This window comes from Simochromis diagramma, unplaced genomic scaffold (assembly GCF_900408965.1).
Source record: "Simochromis diagramma unplaced genomic scaffold, fSimDia1.1 OVJJ01000602.1, whole genome shotgun sequence".
NCBI classification, from domain to species: Eukaryota; Metazoa; Chordata; class Actinopteri; order Cichliformes; family Cichlidae; genus Simochromis; species Simochromis diagramma.
Window position 1 is genome coordinate 8,377,899 of NW_024387040.1, and position 17,229 is coordinate 8,395,127.

At 39.4% G+C, this 17,229-nt stretch overlaps 1 protein-coding gene across 1 annotated transcript; it reads right to left on the bottom strand.

Moving 5' to 3' along the window:
- Positions 1-3,186: 3,186 nt before the first annotated feature.
- On the bottom strand, positions 3,187-17,229 carry LOC120741536 (N(6)-adenine-specific methyltransferase METTL4-like). The gene is made up of 7 exons (XM_040044516.1): positions 17,104-17,229; positions 15,506-15,866; positions 15,149-15,218; positions 14,164-14,338; positions 13,952-14,058; positions 12,878-12,969; positions 3,187-5,671 (listed from the first exon to the last, which is right to left on the bottom strand). The coding sequence occupies exons 1-7, from the start codon at positions 17,227-17,229 to the stop codon at positions 5,454-5,456; spliced, it is 1,149 nt and encodes a 382-aa protein (XP_039900450.1). The 3' UTR covers positions 3,187-5,453.

Here is a 17,229-nt window from a genome sequence, read left to right on the forward strand (position 1 = left end):
GACTGCCAGTTTGCTGCCCGTCTGTCTCTAAACCAAAGACTTTGTTTTTTCCCTCTGTGCGAGGAGTTGTTGACAAAGCTTCTGACTATTTACAGCAACATTTTTCCTCAACTCTGTCAAAGCAAGGGCTACATGGGAAACGGGTTGCGGTTGATGGTGTGGGACAGCTTGCACACTGGAGAGACTGCAGAAAATGATTTAATACAGCACTTACATTGAGTAAAGTGTATGTTGAAATCAAAAGGTTTCAGTAATAATGGAGACTAAGAGTATCTAATAGTGTTTTAGAGCTGCACAAGCACTTTAAGGTAGATGTAGCCTTCATGATATCACCCACTGCTTTTGGGCAATCAGTTAAATAAGTCAGAAGTTGGAAATTCCGAGTTCCCAGTTGGAATTTCTTTTCTAGAGCACCCTCTCATCTTGGATTTCCCTATTGGACAGTCAGAGTAGACCAACATGCCCCGAGTCAGCAATCCCAGATGGAAGAACTCAGTTAGTAGTACAAATTGTTGAAGTTGTACTACTAATTGAGTTCTTATGTAAACTCTAATGTAAAGAGTAGTAAAACTGTAAAACTGTTTAATTTGTACTACCCTGCACTGAACAGGCTCTCTCCATGAATGTGTATTTTAAAGTGCTAAAACATAAGTATTTTGCTGTATTGCTGATAATACCTTACAATAGCCTGTTGGTTCTCATTTTTGTGCCCCGTCTTCTCTCCCTTTCCTCAGTTCTCATGTCTCCCATCAGCACAGCCCAGGGGTCACCGCCAGTCCTCATTGAAGCTTTGCCCAAACCACAGAAACCTAAATCTATCTCTATTCCATCCATCATTCTCCTTCAAGAAACATTGTCAAGGATATGGTCCCTGCCAGTGAAAGCTTGTCTATAGGTAAAAAAATAATGGTGGTCAAGCCACAATATCCTCTTATACTGTATTTCTATGCATGTTCACAGCAAAATATAAAGAAATGAGGGGTGGCTTGAGATGTTTACACAGTGTGTAGCTGCTAGTCATTATTAATTAAACCTTAATAGCAATATCCAGGTGGATATTTAAAAAAAAAAGGACCATCCTTAGAGTTGTTATAAAGGAGAAAATGACCCACAGAGGCCAAAATTGTAATTTGCACCAGGCTGTAAATATGTTTTTTAATGGTTCAAAGTTAGGCATTTAAACATGGGGATCTATAGGGACTGTTTTGCTATTTGAAATCAGTCCCCAGTGGTTATTAAAGGAACTGTAGTTTTAGCACCTCTGCCTTGATATGTGTTTTAAGGAGTATTCTAAGGATCGGGATGCATATCGAACACTGATGCCAAATCAGATCAATAATTAGTCTGTGGAAGTCAGGAAGTGGAAAGGAATTTAACTAATGAGTCACCAGTTTATCGACAGTCTTAATATTTTTTTCCTAATTAAACCAGAGTGTAAATTATAGCAAAGAAACACAGTAATAGATTATTTTGGACCATAACAAATCAAAACCAGCAAATGTCATTTAAAGGTAAAGTTTCATTTTAAAGGTCATCCATACTAATGCAGTATTGTCTCAATAGTGCTTTTAGTAGAAAAAGAAAAAAATCATAATTAACAGAAAACCAAACATTTTAATTCTCCTATTCTGATACAAAGGTACTCGAGCAGTAGCTGTTGTTGTTACTAGCCGAACCAATACATGATTCAATACTACTGTCATTACACTATTACTACTACTACTGTATCTATAAGTACTGTTTAGTACATTATTACACAAATTCCCACAAAGCAACAATGGCGAGCGGCGAGGTCATAGTCAATTTGCTGTAAAGCTCCAGTGTGTTATCCTCAGACTTCACTTTTCAAATGGGCTACCAATACAGCAAAACATATCAGCAGACTGGGGTTGCTTTTGAGGATTTGAAACAAAAACTTTTTTTTCTTTTTCTTTTTTTCCCTTGGCTTTAATAGAGGAACAGGAGAAGCTGGAGGAAGAAGGGGTGACAAGGTCTTTGTTCTGGTGCTTCATCTTGAGTTTGACAGGACACGCTCATTTCACCGGCGCCTGTAAGAAAGATGATGACTGTGGTGACTTCATTCAGCAGCACATGGCAGGCTTTTAGAGACCGACTGCATCCAGGATGACAGCTTCTATTCAAAAAGCAAGTAATGAGAGAAGGTAAAGGGAGGAAACAACAGATGTCTTAGACAGTGACAGTGTGATACAGTAAAGGTACACTTCAGTCAGCTTCATTTATCATCTGTTCATCTATATTTTCTTTTGCTTTACGTCTTTGCACTTTCTTTCAGTGGTTATAAGTAAAAAGAACACCAAAGACCACTTAAACCCTTTACAAATAAAGTAAAATGTGTGTGAGTCTTGATCAGACTGAAGGATGATGCGTCACACACTCTTTGTGTGTGTGACATGCCTGATTGTGAGAGCTGATGGCAGGTTTCATCTATGTTGGCTGTTTAAAATAAAGAGAAATCCTTGGAGACCTGAATTACACTATTGAGTAGCTCTTCACCTTCAACCTCACAAAACTCATTTATGTTAATGTTTCACTTTACTTTAGTTTAAGGAGTAATCCTTGTATTACATAGATATATTCATAACTTTTATAAAACCTCATTTCTCAAGAAGAGCTGATGTACAAGTGCAACACCTTGTTGAGTTAAAATATGACATTTAAATGCTTTATGCAGGTTATGCAATAACCTCTTTCCCATTACCATTTTTAAAAAAAACTATCTCAATAAACTTTAATGCAGATATCTAGTGGTCAGTTGTAGCTCATAAAGTTTGGATACTATCGGGAGTACGTTCAGGAGAAAGGCGAAAGTCACCCAGCCTGCAGTACAGACGGACAGATGAATGATGTGGTTCAATGTTCTACTCATTAAAATACTTTTGACCTTTAAAGGCAGCTTGTGTAGGGGTGAGCTGTGTGCCATGATTTATGAATTCTGAACACATTTTAATGACCATTAAATCCCTGTGATTTTTACTTTGCACAATAATCTGCTAACACAACAAAAAACACTTTTCAGCTTGTCTTTTCATTTTGAAACTGGGGGTTTTGGAGCGCTTGAATGTAACTGTAGCTATCTCTAAAGTGCTTTGTGTTATAGGCTTGACAAAAATGTGATGTGGTAGTCAACACAAAAAGGCTCAGACATTTTTCATAGTGTGTTTTCTAAAAAAAATGCATTTATTTATCACAGTTCATGGACTACATACTAAACTTTAGGGATAGAAACACAGTATCGATCCTTTTGCACTAACATCGATCTGATACCAATATCAAAGTTGGTATTGAAACGATCGATATTTGGATCGATCTGCCAACCTCTACTGTCAACAGGTCAGCAAACAGTGTTAAGAAAAAAGAAAACAGTATGTCAGCATGTTCTCAATTCAAGTTTTAAAAAATGCTTAGTTTAAGACACACAAAGGTGGTAACAGAAAATTTACATCTTTCAACAGTGGCAGGAGTTATGAGTCATATTAATATGGACCTTCTGGTTACATGTGCAACATGTTTAATGTTAAACAGCTTTACTTATTTTGAGTAACACCTTAAAACAGTCCCAAAAACTGTAGTTCCTCCAATGACCACAAGAGACTGGCTCTAAAACATACAGAGTTTAAAAGATGGCTGCAGCCACGCTTTGATTTGTAAAGTCCCGTCATTGAGCTTTGAGCTGTGGGATTTTCATGTTGCCATCTTAGGGATTTGAAACCAGGTATGACAAGTGAGCGGTTAATCTGACTGTGAAACTGCATGGTCATTGGTAAACAAGTTATTATCTAATGAGCAGATCTGGGATAATCTTCCTTTGTCATGCTTAAAATGACCAAAATGTGCAAAATGTTTAAGTTAATTGGTTAATATTTTTTGACTAAGACCTGAAAGGAGTGACTGAACTTATAAAGTCATGAGCAAAGAGGGAAACAGGGCTGTTTTTTACATAGATTTCTATAGGACCAGAGCAGGGTGTCGAACTCCAGACCTCGAGGGCCAGTGTCCTGCAGGATTTAGATCTCACTCTGGGTCAACAAACCTGAATCAAATGATTAGTTCATTACCAGGCTTCTGGAGAACTTCGAGACATGTTAAGGAGGTCATTTAGCCATTTAAATCAGCTGTGTTGGAGCAAGGATGCATCTAACCTGTAGGACACTGGCCCTCGAGGCCTGGCGTTCCCCCAGGGTGGATGTGAAAACAATGCAGGGTCAAAGCATTTCGATGCTGACATCACTTTTCAGATCTGGAAGCTAATTCTATGTTTTCTATCTGTTCATGCACCAAAAGTAAGTCAGTTCCCATATGATCCCACGTTGTACAAAACCTTAAATGCCCAACTTTACCAGGTAAATAGGCACTTTAACAACGTAATATAAAAACTGGCTTTGGTCTCTATAGTTAATGGCTACCATACTTGGCAATACTCAACATGTACCTGCACCATCGATTCATCCCATCTTCAAAATCAGCACTTCACCCTCTTATTCAAATATGCAAATATCCGAACATGCTCACTTCTATTACTCACTTCAATCTATTAAAATGTTAAGATCCACAAAACAGGACTTCACAAATAAATGGATGATGCCACTGTGACATACAGTGTAAGGAATACACTAAGGTGCCCGTGTGTGTTATAGACTCAAAGGTAGAGAACTTGACAAGGTGATGTATACGTAATCCTGCAGAAGACACGGTCTGGCTTCATTAGCTGTGATGTGCACGCTGCTGCAGTGGCCATAACTCATCCTGATCTGTCTCAAAGGCAGCGGCGTTCATCCAAATGCAGACACCAACAAACTCATTAGAGAGTCAACAGGAAAAGGCAGGTTAGCTGGTTAGAAGTGTGACATGGGACGAGTTCATCTTTCATTGAAAAATGAGGAAGGATTCAGCGACAAATGATCCAATGATAGAACCGGGTGCCCTTGACAGGGCAAAAGGCAGAATGAAGGAGACATCAGTGGCTTGTTCGTGTGAAAAACTTTAAAGGATAAGCAACCCAGCATGCATTCACTATGAAAGTGTTTCTTCTTTGAAATTCAGCTCAAAACAGCATAAAATAAGTAAAAATAGAAATACTTTGATCATCCTTAAGACGCACAATGTGCCAAACATTACTAAAAAGGCAAATAAAAAAAACAAAAGTGTTGTTTATCTGATTGCAGCGTGGGAAGCTGGGTTCAAAACAGCTGCACTGAAAAGCACTTTCATCTCTCCAGCTGCCTCATCAGACTTGTGTTTCGCTACCTTAAAAATGCACACAGACCAAAAAAAAAGAAATCAAAGGTCCCACATGCATGACGAGCACAGATCAAAAGAAACTGGTAGAGAAACATTTTGGCGCTGAATCACCATTAAATACAAACTAAATTACTGATCTAACAGGTGTCAGAGGTCAGTCACAGGCTCACAGTGGAGGGACACCGGTCAGGAGGTCAGGTTTTCCCAGGTGAATCGAACCCTTGTGCTTGTTTTTCTTTGGCTGTGCGGTCATCCTCAGCTTCTGCTTTTTCATCTACAGGTGTCAAATTGAAATAGCTAACGTGCTGGAATTTGAGCACTTCATTGCCCCAGCTGGTCCATCCTGGTTGAAGACTTCTTGCAAACAGCTCCAAGCACTTGGCGTCAGCTCCAATGTATGGCTTCAGTACCTCTGTGAAGGGAAAGCAATGAGGGAGAGTTATTATTGCATATTATAAGGCTTTCGGTGTCTGCCCTGTTATTTACAGTCCTCACTGTGCAAACTGGAAAATACTCCTTTCATATTTCACCTGGAGATCTAACAAACCTGAAGTTTCACACCTATGATGTGAAACCTAAACTAAACAATCTCGCCTACCAGCCTACATATCTCTGCTATAGTATGTACAGCATCACACTTACATGTGGTCAAAATTACAAAAGACAACACACAACTTTAATGTCAGCTGAAATACGTCAAAACACTCACACGGCAACTTCTACCACTTCCAAACAATAGGGTAGTGTTGTATTTGCTGAGAGGCTACAGCCTCCCGAACAGAGCTTTCTCAAAGGTGAACTCTGACCTACGAATGCGTAAAGCCAGTCTGAGATCGTAGTAGGAAATGCATGTTTGAAAGCATCCATTGTATGGGACTGAGGAGAAGTGAGGGGAAAGTGGAGATGTGGCGATACCGCTTTATCCCTCAACATGAAATACTGTGCGTAAGTGTTGAGTCATCCCTCATTTCTTTAGATTTTTCTAGGAAAACGGGAAAAAAGTATATAAAGTAAAACAGTGTACAATTTGAACCAGTTTAAAAGTCTTGAACACAGCCTGACCTCTGTCAGATAAACTTTCTTGTAATTTGTAGCTAGTCTTCAAGAATAATTCTCCAGGTTTCTTTGAAGGACATTCAAATCTCTTCTTTGGATCTTGGCTGCCTTTTGTTCCATTCAAAATCCAACATTACTTTTCTTTGTTCATAGTTCCATCAATTTTGACAAGATCAGCAACACCACTGTTTGAAACGCAGCTCTCTCCTGATCTCCTCCTTACAATGACTTAATCCAAATATTTCAAATGCGGATTCATCGCTGAAACCTGTTGCCACTGAATTTCATCCCAGCTCTTGCGTAATTATCTTTACAGGTTTTCTTATATACCTCTCTTACAACAAGCCAGTATGTCAGCACACACATGCCTGTAGCAAGACACTTAGTACTTAAAATTAAAGCTCCAGTGGCTCTTGAGTTCCCTATATTTAAAATATATTACCTTCAATTTACTATAAAAGGATGTGACAAGCTGTAAACCTTGTGTCTTTGCCTCTCTACATGGTGGCTGTGGTGAAGTGGATTTGAACCTAGCTCCTCCAGTCAAATGTCCTAACACAAGCTACAGAACCCACATGACCTCCTATGGATCCATCAGTGTGCAGATGTGAGCCATTGACAAAAGAGCTCAAATTTTAAAACTTCTACATTCTACATGAGTTCAATGATATATGAATTAGCCAGTATAATCCATTGTTATCAGTGCTATTGATTATGTTAGCTGTTAATGTCTATTATAATCAGGAAATGTTGGATTATGTAAAACGACTTTAGTGGTTGTGTGAGAAGAACATGTAAATCTCATACTGACTAAACTCATTGATTTTAAAATGGTTGCTTTAAAGATGGAAACCAAGTCTGTGGCCACCACCTTTAAAAAATAGCAAGAAAAAGTCAGTCAAGTTAGGAGTTACATGCAGTCTGTTTGTGATAATATGGTGATTAGCTCTGGAAAATTATTGAAAATCACAAATCTTTTGCTGCCTGTAGGCAAAATTCACATTAATTCACTTCACCTATCACCATGACCCTGCTAACTGCATTTCTTTGGACTGTGGAGGAAACTGGAGTAAGTACCCAGACAGAAACCATGGAAACACAGGGGAAACATGCCAACGCCATGGAGAAAGGCCCCACCCAGATGTTAGACTCAAACCCATGACCTCCTTGCTGTGAGGCAACAGTGCTAATTACTGCCCAGCATCGTAGATCATAGAAGTTGACGGTTTTGCACCTCAACCTTCACACCGTCAACTATGGTTACGAACTCTGAGTAGGGACCAAAAGAATGAAACAATCGGTACAAGTGGCAGAAATTAGCTTTCTCTGAAGAGTGGCTGGCCTCTCGCTTAAGAGATAGGGTGAGGAGTTCAGTCATTTGGGAGGAGCTCACAGAAGAGCCGCTACTCCTTCACATCAAAAGGAGCCAAATGAGATGATAAGGGCATCTGATTAGACACTTCCTAGGTGAGGTGTTTTCAGCATATTCTACTGGTAGAAGGCTCCGGGGTAGACCCAGGACCCGCTGAAGAATTATGTCTCTGGACTGGCTTGAGAAAGCCTCGGTGGCCACTCGGTGGATAAGTTGGAGGAGGTGGCCAGTAAGAGGGAGGTTTGGGTGCCTCCACTTAGAATGCTGCTGTTTCCATGACGCAAATCAAGATAAACAGTGATGGATGGATGGATGGATGGATGGAGGACAATTTTTTCTAGCCACGTGAATATTTCCATCCATTTTCACTCTGGTGTGCTTTGTAATATATAAATAAAGTTGTGAAAATATGTACATAATCATTTTAATATTGACATTTCTTTTATACCCCAAACTGTTTTTTACCTCAACTAAATGAAACTGTGAGTAAAAGTAAGTCCAAACAATGCATCTCAAACAGCTGACTTATATCTCCACCACTCTTTCTTATGAAGACTCTCGGTGCTGTTTTAAAGGGTAAATAGTTTAACCACTGAACAATGAGGCATTCTTCTCAGTGAGCCCACTGGCTGGTATTAGACAGAACCTACTAGAGACATCTATAGGGCCTATAAGAGATGTTCAGCTGGGTAACAACTTCTAAATTGAGTGCATTTAATAGGATATTTCAAAAGAAGTTCATTTTTTCTAATGTTTTGTACTTAATTTACACGTATATGTCACTGTTACATTAATGTAAACTAGTGCTTTTCTGTGTGATTGAAAAATCAAAACTTTGTCTGTTTCCCTGTAATAGGCAGAGGACAGAGCTGGCAGTTTCCCAGCTCCTTCGCGCCATAGCACTGATTTTTCTGTGTGGAGACTGCCAGTGACCTTGGCTCTATAAGGAATGATATTCCAGGAGAGGCACACCTGACAGATACGTATCACTTCCTCTGCCCCTTTGTTACTCTGTCTGCTCTTGTGCATTCTCAAACCACCCTGACACTTGTCTCAGCCAACACTCACGGAGTTAATGAGCTCAAAAGCCAGATCCCCAAACCGATCCTGCCGAATGTGCTGTCCCGCATTTTTTTCTTCCTATGCACGTCAGAGAGAGAGACAGTCACGGTGAGGAAAGGCCAAACATGCAGCTCTGCAAGTAATTCAGCTCCTATCGGTGACTCAGCTCTCAAAGTTGAATACAGAATAAAAGGTCTAATTATCCTACCTTTAAAATGGGACAGTGTATCAAACTTCTGCCAAGAATAACCCGAGGCAAAGGAAGGTGTTATTTCACTACTCCCCTGACACTTTCGCTGTTAGATATTCTTTCTTGCAGACTTCCCAAATCCTCATCAGGATTAACCAAGCAAAACCAAACTGATTATTCTTCATTAGCTCCCTTACATTGTAACAACTAATGTCCTTGGTCTCCATTATGATTCCTCAATATGCTGTTCAGCCACACTGTGTTTATATTCTACTTATTTATGAATAAAATATCATCAACATAATCATGGAATTGACTACTATTAAGATATTAATTTCAGATATTAATTTGTGGCATCCCACTGGGTTTGGCTTTGGAACCATGTTGATTTTTATTCATATATTGATACATAATTGCAAGCAAATACATAATAACATAAAAAAAATGGTACTAACAGATATTTTTTCCATTTGTTTTTACTACACCCAATTAAATAACTAGTGTCTTAACACAAAGTGCTATAAGTTAGCCTATTTTTATGTCCGTTACCAACAAGAAGCTGTTCCCTATTGTTACATTGTTTTTAAAGAAGATAAGAATTGAATCCAAACCCTTCATTTCAAGCATGTTTTTAACAAGTTTCATTTATGTGTCATCTGTGTTGCAGACGATGTAGCCAAGCATACACTGACCAGACACCTTGCTACTACAATGGAGCCCTTTTTACTTCAGCGCTGCCTGAATTCTTTGTGGCACAGATTCAACAAGAAGTTGAAAACATCCCCGAGATTTTGTTCCATATTGACATGACAACATCACACAGCAGCTGCACAATTTGTTGGCCTGATGTGAATCTCCTGTTCCACCTCATCCCAAAGTTGCTCTGTTGGATTGATATCTGAGAATGTGGAGGCCTTTTACTTACAGTGAACTCAGTGTCGTGTTCAATTTGAGATGATTTGAGCTTTGTGATATGGCACAATATCCTGCTGGAAGCAGCAATCAGGGGATGGGTAATCTCTGGTCATAAAGGGACGGACACGGTCAGCAAAAACACAGCAGTAGGCAGCAGTAGGCCCCTTAATACCAATGCACAGTTGCTATTAAGGGGCCTAAAATGTGCCAGGAAAATATTCCCCATACGTTTACAGCACCACCATGACCTGTAATGTTCATACAAGGCAGGATGGATCCATGCCATCGTATTGTTTAAGCTAAATTCTGACCCTACCGTGTGAATGTTGCAGCAAAAGTCAAAACTCATCAAACCAAGCAACGTTTTTCCAATCTTCTATTTTCTGATTTTGATGAGCCCGTGTGAACTGTAGCCTCAGTTTCCTGTTCTTAGATGACAGCAGTGACACTCCTCTGACCTCTGGTATCAACAAGGCATTTTCACCCAGAGAGCTGCCACTCATTGGATATGTTCTGTTTTTCGTACCATTCTCTTTAAAACCTAGAGATGGTTGTGTGGAAAAATCCCAGTAGATCAGCAGTTTCTGAAATACTCAGACCAACATCAATCCCACGATCAAAGTCACTTTAAATGATTTTTCTTCTCTATTCTGATGCTCAGTTTGAACTTCAGCAGGTCGTCTTGACCATGTCTACATGCATAAAATACGTTGAGTTGTTACTATATGACCTGTTGATTTGATATTTGCATTAACACGTAGTTAGCTGAAAATGGCACATGCGCAGTAAGGTGATTCCACTAGTAATATTAGAGCCAAAAATAAGTATGATCCATAAAGAGTAATACGTTAAACGCAGTAGCTTTCGTATCTGTCACTCCCTGGTTGTGACAGTTGGTGACAAGCAGGTGAAGAGTCGTTTATTTCCCCTTAAGTAAAAAGCAAAAGAAGAGCAAATATTTGACTCCAAATTAAAGACCAGCGCTCCCCTGTATCTCCTGGTTGTAATCTCCTGATATTTAAGATGCGTTTGCAAACATGTTTGCTTTACCAGCTGTATGAAGTTGCCATCTGCCATAACCAAATGAAAAAAAGCACATTTTATTAACATGTAAGCTCATCCATGTAAATATTCTGTACTGAAAAACAGAGACAGCAGCATGTTTACGTGATGTACTTCAGGTTCACAGCCTCGCAGAGCTAAAAAACTATGCAAAATGTCACACAGATCGCTCTCAGTGAGCCACACCCCAATTTAAAGCAATTTGATAACACAACTGGTAGTGTGCCTTTTCTTGAATATTAGGCATAGCTACTAAGGTGCCAATTAAAATCCCAAATTGGGAAGGGATTCTCATAAGTTTTGAAATTGCAGGGGGGCCTAATTAATAAAAAACACATGTCTTGTCTTTCAGAGAAGCTCGAACCATTTTTTTTCTGCAGTGTGACCATCTGGCAAAGACGTTTTGTACCCATAGCGGAGTAATGGTGTCCCTTATCTCTCCATAGCAACCAAGTATGTCAGTGATATGAGCCCCATCTGAGTCGGGGAACAGAAGTGGGTCAGACTTTCTCAACACGCTATCAAGGCTGCTCACATGCTGACATGCTACATGAAAGAAAAAGTACAGCAGAATTACCGGGGTGACATTTTGAACTGAAAAAAAAGAGGAAGCTCAGGTTGGTTAATACCAAAGGTGTTGAGATTTCTAGCAGTTGCATAATCTATTGTAGGTGTGAAGAAAAGGAAAAACTCATCCCTTAAGCCTCTAGGTGTTAACTTATCATCTCAAATGGCTAAATGAAAAGAAATTATCTGCTTTGGTTGGCATCTCCGCAAGAGTTGGCAAAACCTTTCCCAAGATTTCACTACACATTGCACCGTCACATCTGAGACACACCCACATCCAACGGCGCTTTCACACCTCGTGTAGAATAACAGAGCGTGCATAGTGGCTAGAGTTGTAACACAGCGTAGATGCTGCTCATTCTGGTCATTTAGTAGTACTACTTTGTATGCAATGCAGTAGAAAAAAAATGCAACACATTTTCTATATGCGGTCAACATTTTTTAAAGTATAACTAGATCTATAATTGGTGTTTTTCCAAGTTCATATATTCCAAGTTATAAAAATCCTCCACAGCAGCAAATAACAAACAAACCAATTCTGATTAAACCTGCTGAGAGGCTTTGCCACAAACACAGAATCACACATGTAGACAGAACACAAATTGTATCCTAATCTGCTTAATCTCTATGGCATCACAGATTCGCAAAAGCAATCATTATGATTTAAATCTTTATTTTCACAATACTGAACAGAGGCGTTTCTGTGCTGCTGAGAGGGCGCCAGCAAACACTGGCCGTGTTTTGCTCTCCATACTGCACAATAATAAATCGCGTTCCCCTGAGAGGGAGTGAGATGACGTCAAGCCTCTCTTTTTCATAGTCTCTGCATATTCATTGTCAAGGTCTTACATTGATTCTAAGAAGCAGAGTGGATGCTGGAATCAAGGTTTAACCCAATCAGTGCAAACAGGACAAAACTGAAATGTGAGCAGTAGAAGTGCCCGCTCTGACGAGCCAGTCCTGTCAGAGGTTGATGATTTAATGAATTTAAGTGTAGTTATGAGCTGAAGCAGTATTTTCTCCTCCAATCTGCAGACATTTTGAAAAGACACAAAGTTTTTTCGCAGTGGATAACAAATTCATTCATAAAATTGTGTAAAAGTAAAGTGATGAATCTGTAGTTAATTCTCTTCCTTTACAAAAAAAACACATTGTGGGTGTTTTAAATTCAAGAGCTGCAATTACTGCTATTAACATCAAGATGTTATATTTCATACATGAACTGAAGAATATACTGAAGAATATACTGACGAAGCGACGTATACACACAAACACACACTTGTGATAGCAGAATTCAGAGCTTATCACTCAAGTTGTGTATCAAGGTAACGATCATTGATGTGACACTATTGCCCTCTGGTGGCAAAGACACTACACTGTACTTGAATATTCACCTGACAGCGAAGGCTTCTGAGAGTGCAGAGCTGATGGGACACTGACAATCAAACGCTGATCCTCCACAGGCACCTCTGATGTCTCTGAGGGGCTGAAAGAGGGTACACAAGTCTGTCAGCATAAATATGATTTGGAAAGCTGAAGAAATAAAGGAGGCCATCTATGCGAACAACCGTCACTGAACAGAGGTGGTGGCTTATGACACCAGCTATCAGCCGCCTGCAATACAGTTTTGAGATCTCCTCCCAGGCATTTCAACCCCCACTCACACCTTGCCTCAGGTGACCTGGATAGTTCACCTGATCGTGGTGTGGGACAATGTCTTACAGAGGTTTCACACCTTTTAAATTCCAGAGCTGCTGTTGCCTTGAATAATATCAAGATGTTACATTTGATACATGCAAACCTGAAGAAGTGATATACTTAGACATTGCTTTAACACCTGTGATAGCTTACCATATAACTTCAGGGATAAATCCTCCTGCTATCAGCCACCTACAGTGCAGCATGATGGTGGAGAGGAACAATGTCTTACAGAGGTTTCACACCTTAGTCTCGATGGCGGTAATGACCACGCCTTTTTTCACACTTTGGTTCATGCGACACCTTTAGTGTGTCTGCGACCCTCAGAACCACGTCCAAGGGGACAAACTCCACTAAGGGTCAAATACCTTGGACTCTCCATCAGTTTGGAACTGAAAAAAACTCTTGGATGAGAAGCAAAATGTGTTCAAGGGTCTAAAAAAGTAATTCTGCTCTCCTTCAAACACTCAACACTACTATGACCTGGATGACTGAGAAACTATGATTTATATATCCAGTCCTGCAAAAGTCTTGAGTCAGTCCTCATTTCTCCATATTATGGTCTGATGAAATGAAGAAGAAGTTGCCTGAGGAGCTATTCCTGAGGACTAGAACTGACAAGAAAGCTCATCTAAGAGCTTATCTTTTCAAGCTTGTTAGAATTGTACAAACTCAGTTTTTGCCTCATACACTCTATTTTGCTTTATGTTTTCACACATTTTTGCACGGTACAATATGGAATTTAAAGATGAAACTCAAACATTTCACACCTCTCTGAGATATCAGCAGAGCAACGATATCGGCCCAGGACCAAGACTTCATACGGTTTCTTGTGTGGTGAGTCTAGCGGAAACACAAATTGCCCAAATGTGGTGACCTGAGGAGAAATAGCATCGTCTTAAAAACACTTGGATTGACATTAGCAGGTAATGCTTCCAGTTCTTAAACAATTAATCGGTTGAAAGTTCTGTATTATCTGTACCTTGACCCAGAACCATTCAGCCACAACTTCTACGCCCCAATGTGGATACAGCTCATCACGGACAAAACGCAGGTGGCTTGGCCGGTTTGTCACCCAGGTCACCACTAAACAGTTTGGAGATGCCAGCAGGGGAATAGGGAGCCGCTTTAGCTGGGATGAGGGCAACGAGCCGTATCTTCAGTGAGAAAATTGATATAGTCAGTGTAAATTTCTCAACTGTGGGATAATAAAGGTTTATTCTATTCTATTCTATTCTAAATACACCACCATGCCCATTACTTTTCTTTATTTTCTAGCCATTTTCGCTTCTTCAACCAGTTTTTGTCTGGTGCCTACCATCAGGCTGAAATCTGAAGATTCAGAGTGATTAACCTTTACAAGTTTAATGAGTTATGTGAACTTTTCAGGTCATGTTTTTTGCAAATTTAGTGAGAAAGCTTCACATCTGTTGTATGCACAAACAGTTTTGGTTCACAGATGATACATTTTTCTGACTCTAGTGATTGAATGACTTCTTCTTTATAATCACTGTGAGTAATTTTGATAGAAATGTATAAAAAGGATTAGCTGGATTGTCAGGACATTTGTTATGCATTAGGCATCTCATGTTGCCGTGATTATTAATTCTTATAATGCTGATATTTCCTTACGTTATGGCTTTAGGCAGCTTTTTTCTTAGAGGACACTGAATGCTTTGAGCTCTTGAGGCCTCAAAATCCTTTACATAAAACAGACTGGGATGAAAATATCTCTTTGATTAATATCCATGGTAACACCATAATATTTTACAGTACGGGGACATGTGCAAACATAACTATAAACCACTGGACTTTATCAGTTTCTTTTCTTAGAAGCTCTCTTATTTGTTCTTCTTATTCACCCTGCTTTATATGCTCTTGTAACATGTAAATTTCATACCCAGAAATCTATAAAGTTTTATCCTCTTTTGCTTCACTCCTCCAAAAATACTTGAATACCAAATTACCTGCGACTTCTTTTCACAGACTTGTTTTCCCATGGTGGATCCATAACGATTAGGTCGAACCTTGTTCCGTCTGTGTGAGAAACAAGCAAAGAATGTCAGGCTGTGAAACAACAAACAAGATCTCTCTTGAGACGATGAGAAATTACACTGAGCCATACCACAGTAAGTTACAACACTTAAGTTCAGGGAAGAGTCCCCGTGTTTTTGCCTCACACAAAGATAAACTTTTGCCTTTCAAATAATGGTATCACAAGCACACAGAATTGTAAGGCTTTAAAAAAAAAACTTTTTAATAACCTTTGTTTCAGTTAACATTTTTTTCTAGTTCACATGCACTGCTCCCAGTGTTTTACTCACAGTGGACTAATGGTTGTATCCTCGTGAAATCAGACAGCAGGAAAGCCGTGTGGGGGGGTATTACATACTCCTCTCCCATCAGCGTAACCACGGTAGCCCAGTCCGCCTTGTTCTCTGTCACCTGAGAGAACAAGTCGACGTGAGACGTACAGCCATCCTCGCCAACAAGTAACTGAGCGCCCCGTTCCTGCTCCTCATCCTCCACCAGAGGGAGATCTTTAGCCATTTCACAAAGAGCAGCGAGGTTGCACTCCTGTGAAGGAAGAGGCTCTTTGTCCACGTTTGTCTGTCCATTCAGATAGCCGAGCGGTTGTGCAGAATCCACCAAGTACTTGGTTCCCTCCAGAATAACAGACTTTATCTGCGTCATGGCACATAACAGAGATTATTTAGTCTGAATACTAAACCAGCTTCTTACCTCTAATGTTTTAAACTTGGATTAATGCACAATAACTTGAAACAAAGCTCCACTGATTGAAAGTGTTGGAGATAAAAGTCAATGCAGCAGTTGTAGAGATGTTGTCTTTTAATTATTTTATAATGCCTCAAAAATGGACATCTTACAAAAGTGCATACTTCTTAATCTTTCAATTTAGTTGTTCTCAGTCCCATCACCACAGATGGATCAAATGAAGCACCTTTAGTCTGCCTTTAAAAACATTTGTAAAAGGAGGGGTCATTCTAAAGAGCTCCCTGAATTTGAGCATGCTGATGTAATCGGATGTAACTGTTGCAATAGGTCAGCTTGTGAAATGTCTTTCCTCCTAGATATTCCACGATCGATTATAAGTGGAAGGAAAGTGGAAGCATTTAGCAATCACAGCAACTCAGCCACAGAGTGAAAGACCACATGAAGTTACATAGTGAGGTTGTGTAGTGCTGAGGATCATAGTACATAAAAGTTGCCAACACTCTGCGGACTGAATAACTGCAAGTTCCAAACCTCCTCTGGCATTAACATCAGCACGAAATATGTGGACAAAGAGCTTCAACACTTTGTCCATGTAGTGCTCTTCAGCCCATATCTGTGCACTGGCGTATTGAAAATCTCTAACAATATGACTTTAAGCTAAAATGACTTATTTTAAAATTAAAACTATAATACAAGTATAAATAACGTTTACTTTATCACAAAGTGACATTGTGATGTCATGTTTTGAGTTATAAATCATAACACATTACAATAAAAAGGTCTGTTTCATTGTTATGTTTGTTATGGATGGTGTATTATTGTGTAGATAAAAAACAAATAACACTAGGCCATATATAAATCAGATATTTAAAAGAAGCATTAATGAATAAATTAACAACAATCATACTGCTAATAATCGACTTATATGAATAAAAGTGTGATCTATTACATTGGCTCAAACAGGACGATTCTGTGGATAACTGTATCTGTCAGTTTGACACGTAAGTTTACACTTTGACCACTTTTTCCATAGACTTCTTGTGACTCTGATTATCCCCAATCATTTTTTCTCTTTGTGATGCTTTAACTTCAGTGGGGCAATACAGTCCCTGCAAGAACAAATCTATTGACAGATGACAGATTATATCTTATTTGTAGTTCAGGCTCAGAATAAGTATCAGCCTACCTTCTCGTGAAAGACCAGTGAATCAATTTCCCCTTGGTTGAGTTCATGGTGTTTTCGTTTCCTTTTCTGTAAGTCAAATTGATGAAGTGATAAAGAGTAAGCACAACAAAGAGAAAAAATGATCAT

Excerpts from the sequence above, each read along its gene's own strand:
- LOC120741536 (XM_040044516.1), bottom strand. The coding sequence starts at position 17,229 with ATGATCATTTTTTCTCTTTGTTGTGCTTACTCTTTATCACTTCATCAA. Across the intron at positions 15,867-17,103 it reads CACTGGTCTTTCACGAGAAG|ATAAAGTCTGTTATTCTGGA; the intron begins GTAGGCTGATAC and ends GCCATGACGCAG. Across the intron at positions 5,672-12,877 it reads TCAGAAGCCTTCGCTGTCAG|AGGTACTGAAGCCATACATT; the intron begins GTGAATATTCAA and ends TTCCCTTCACAG.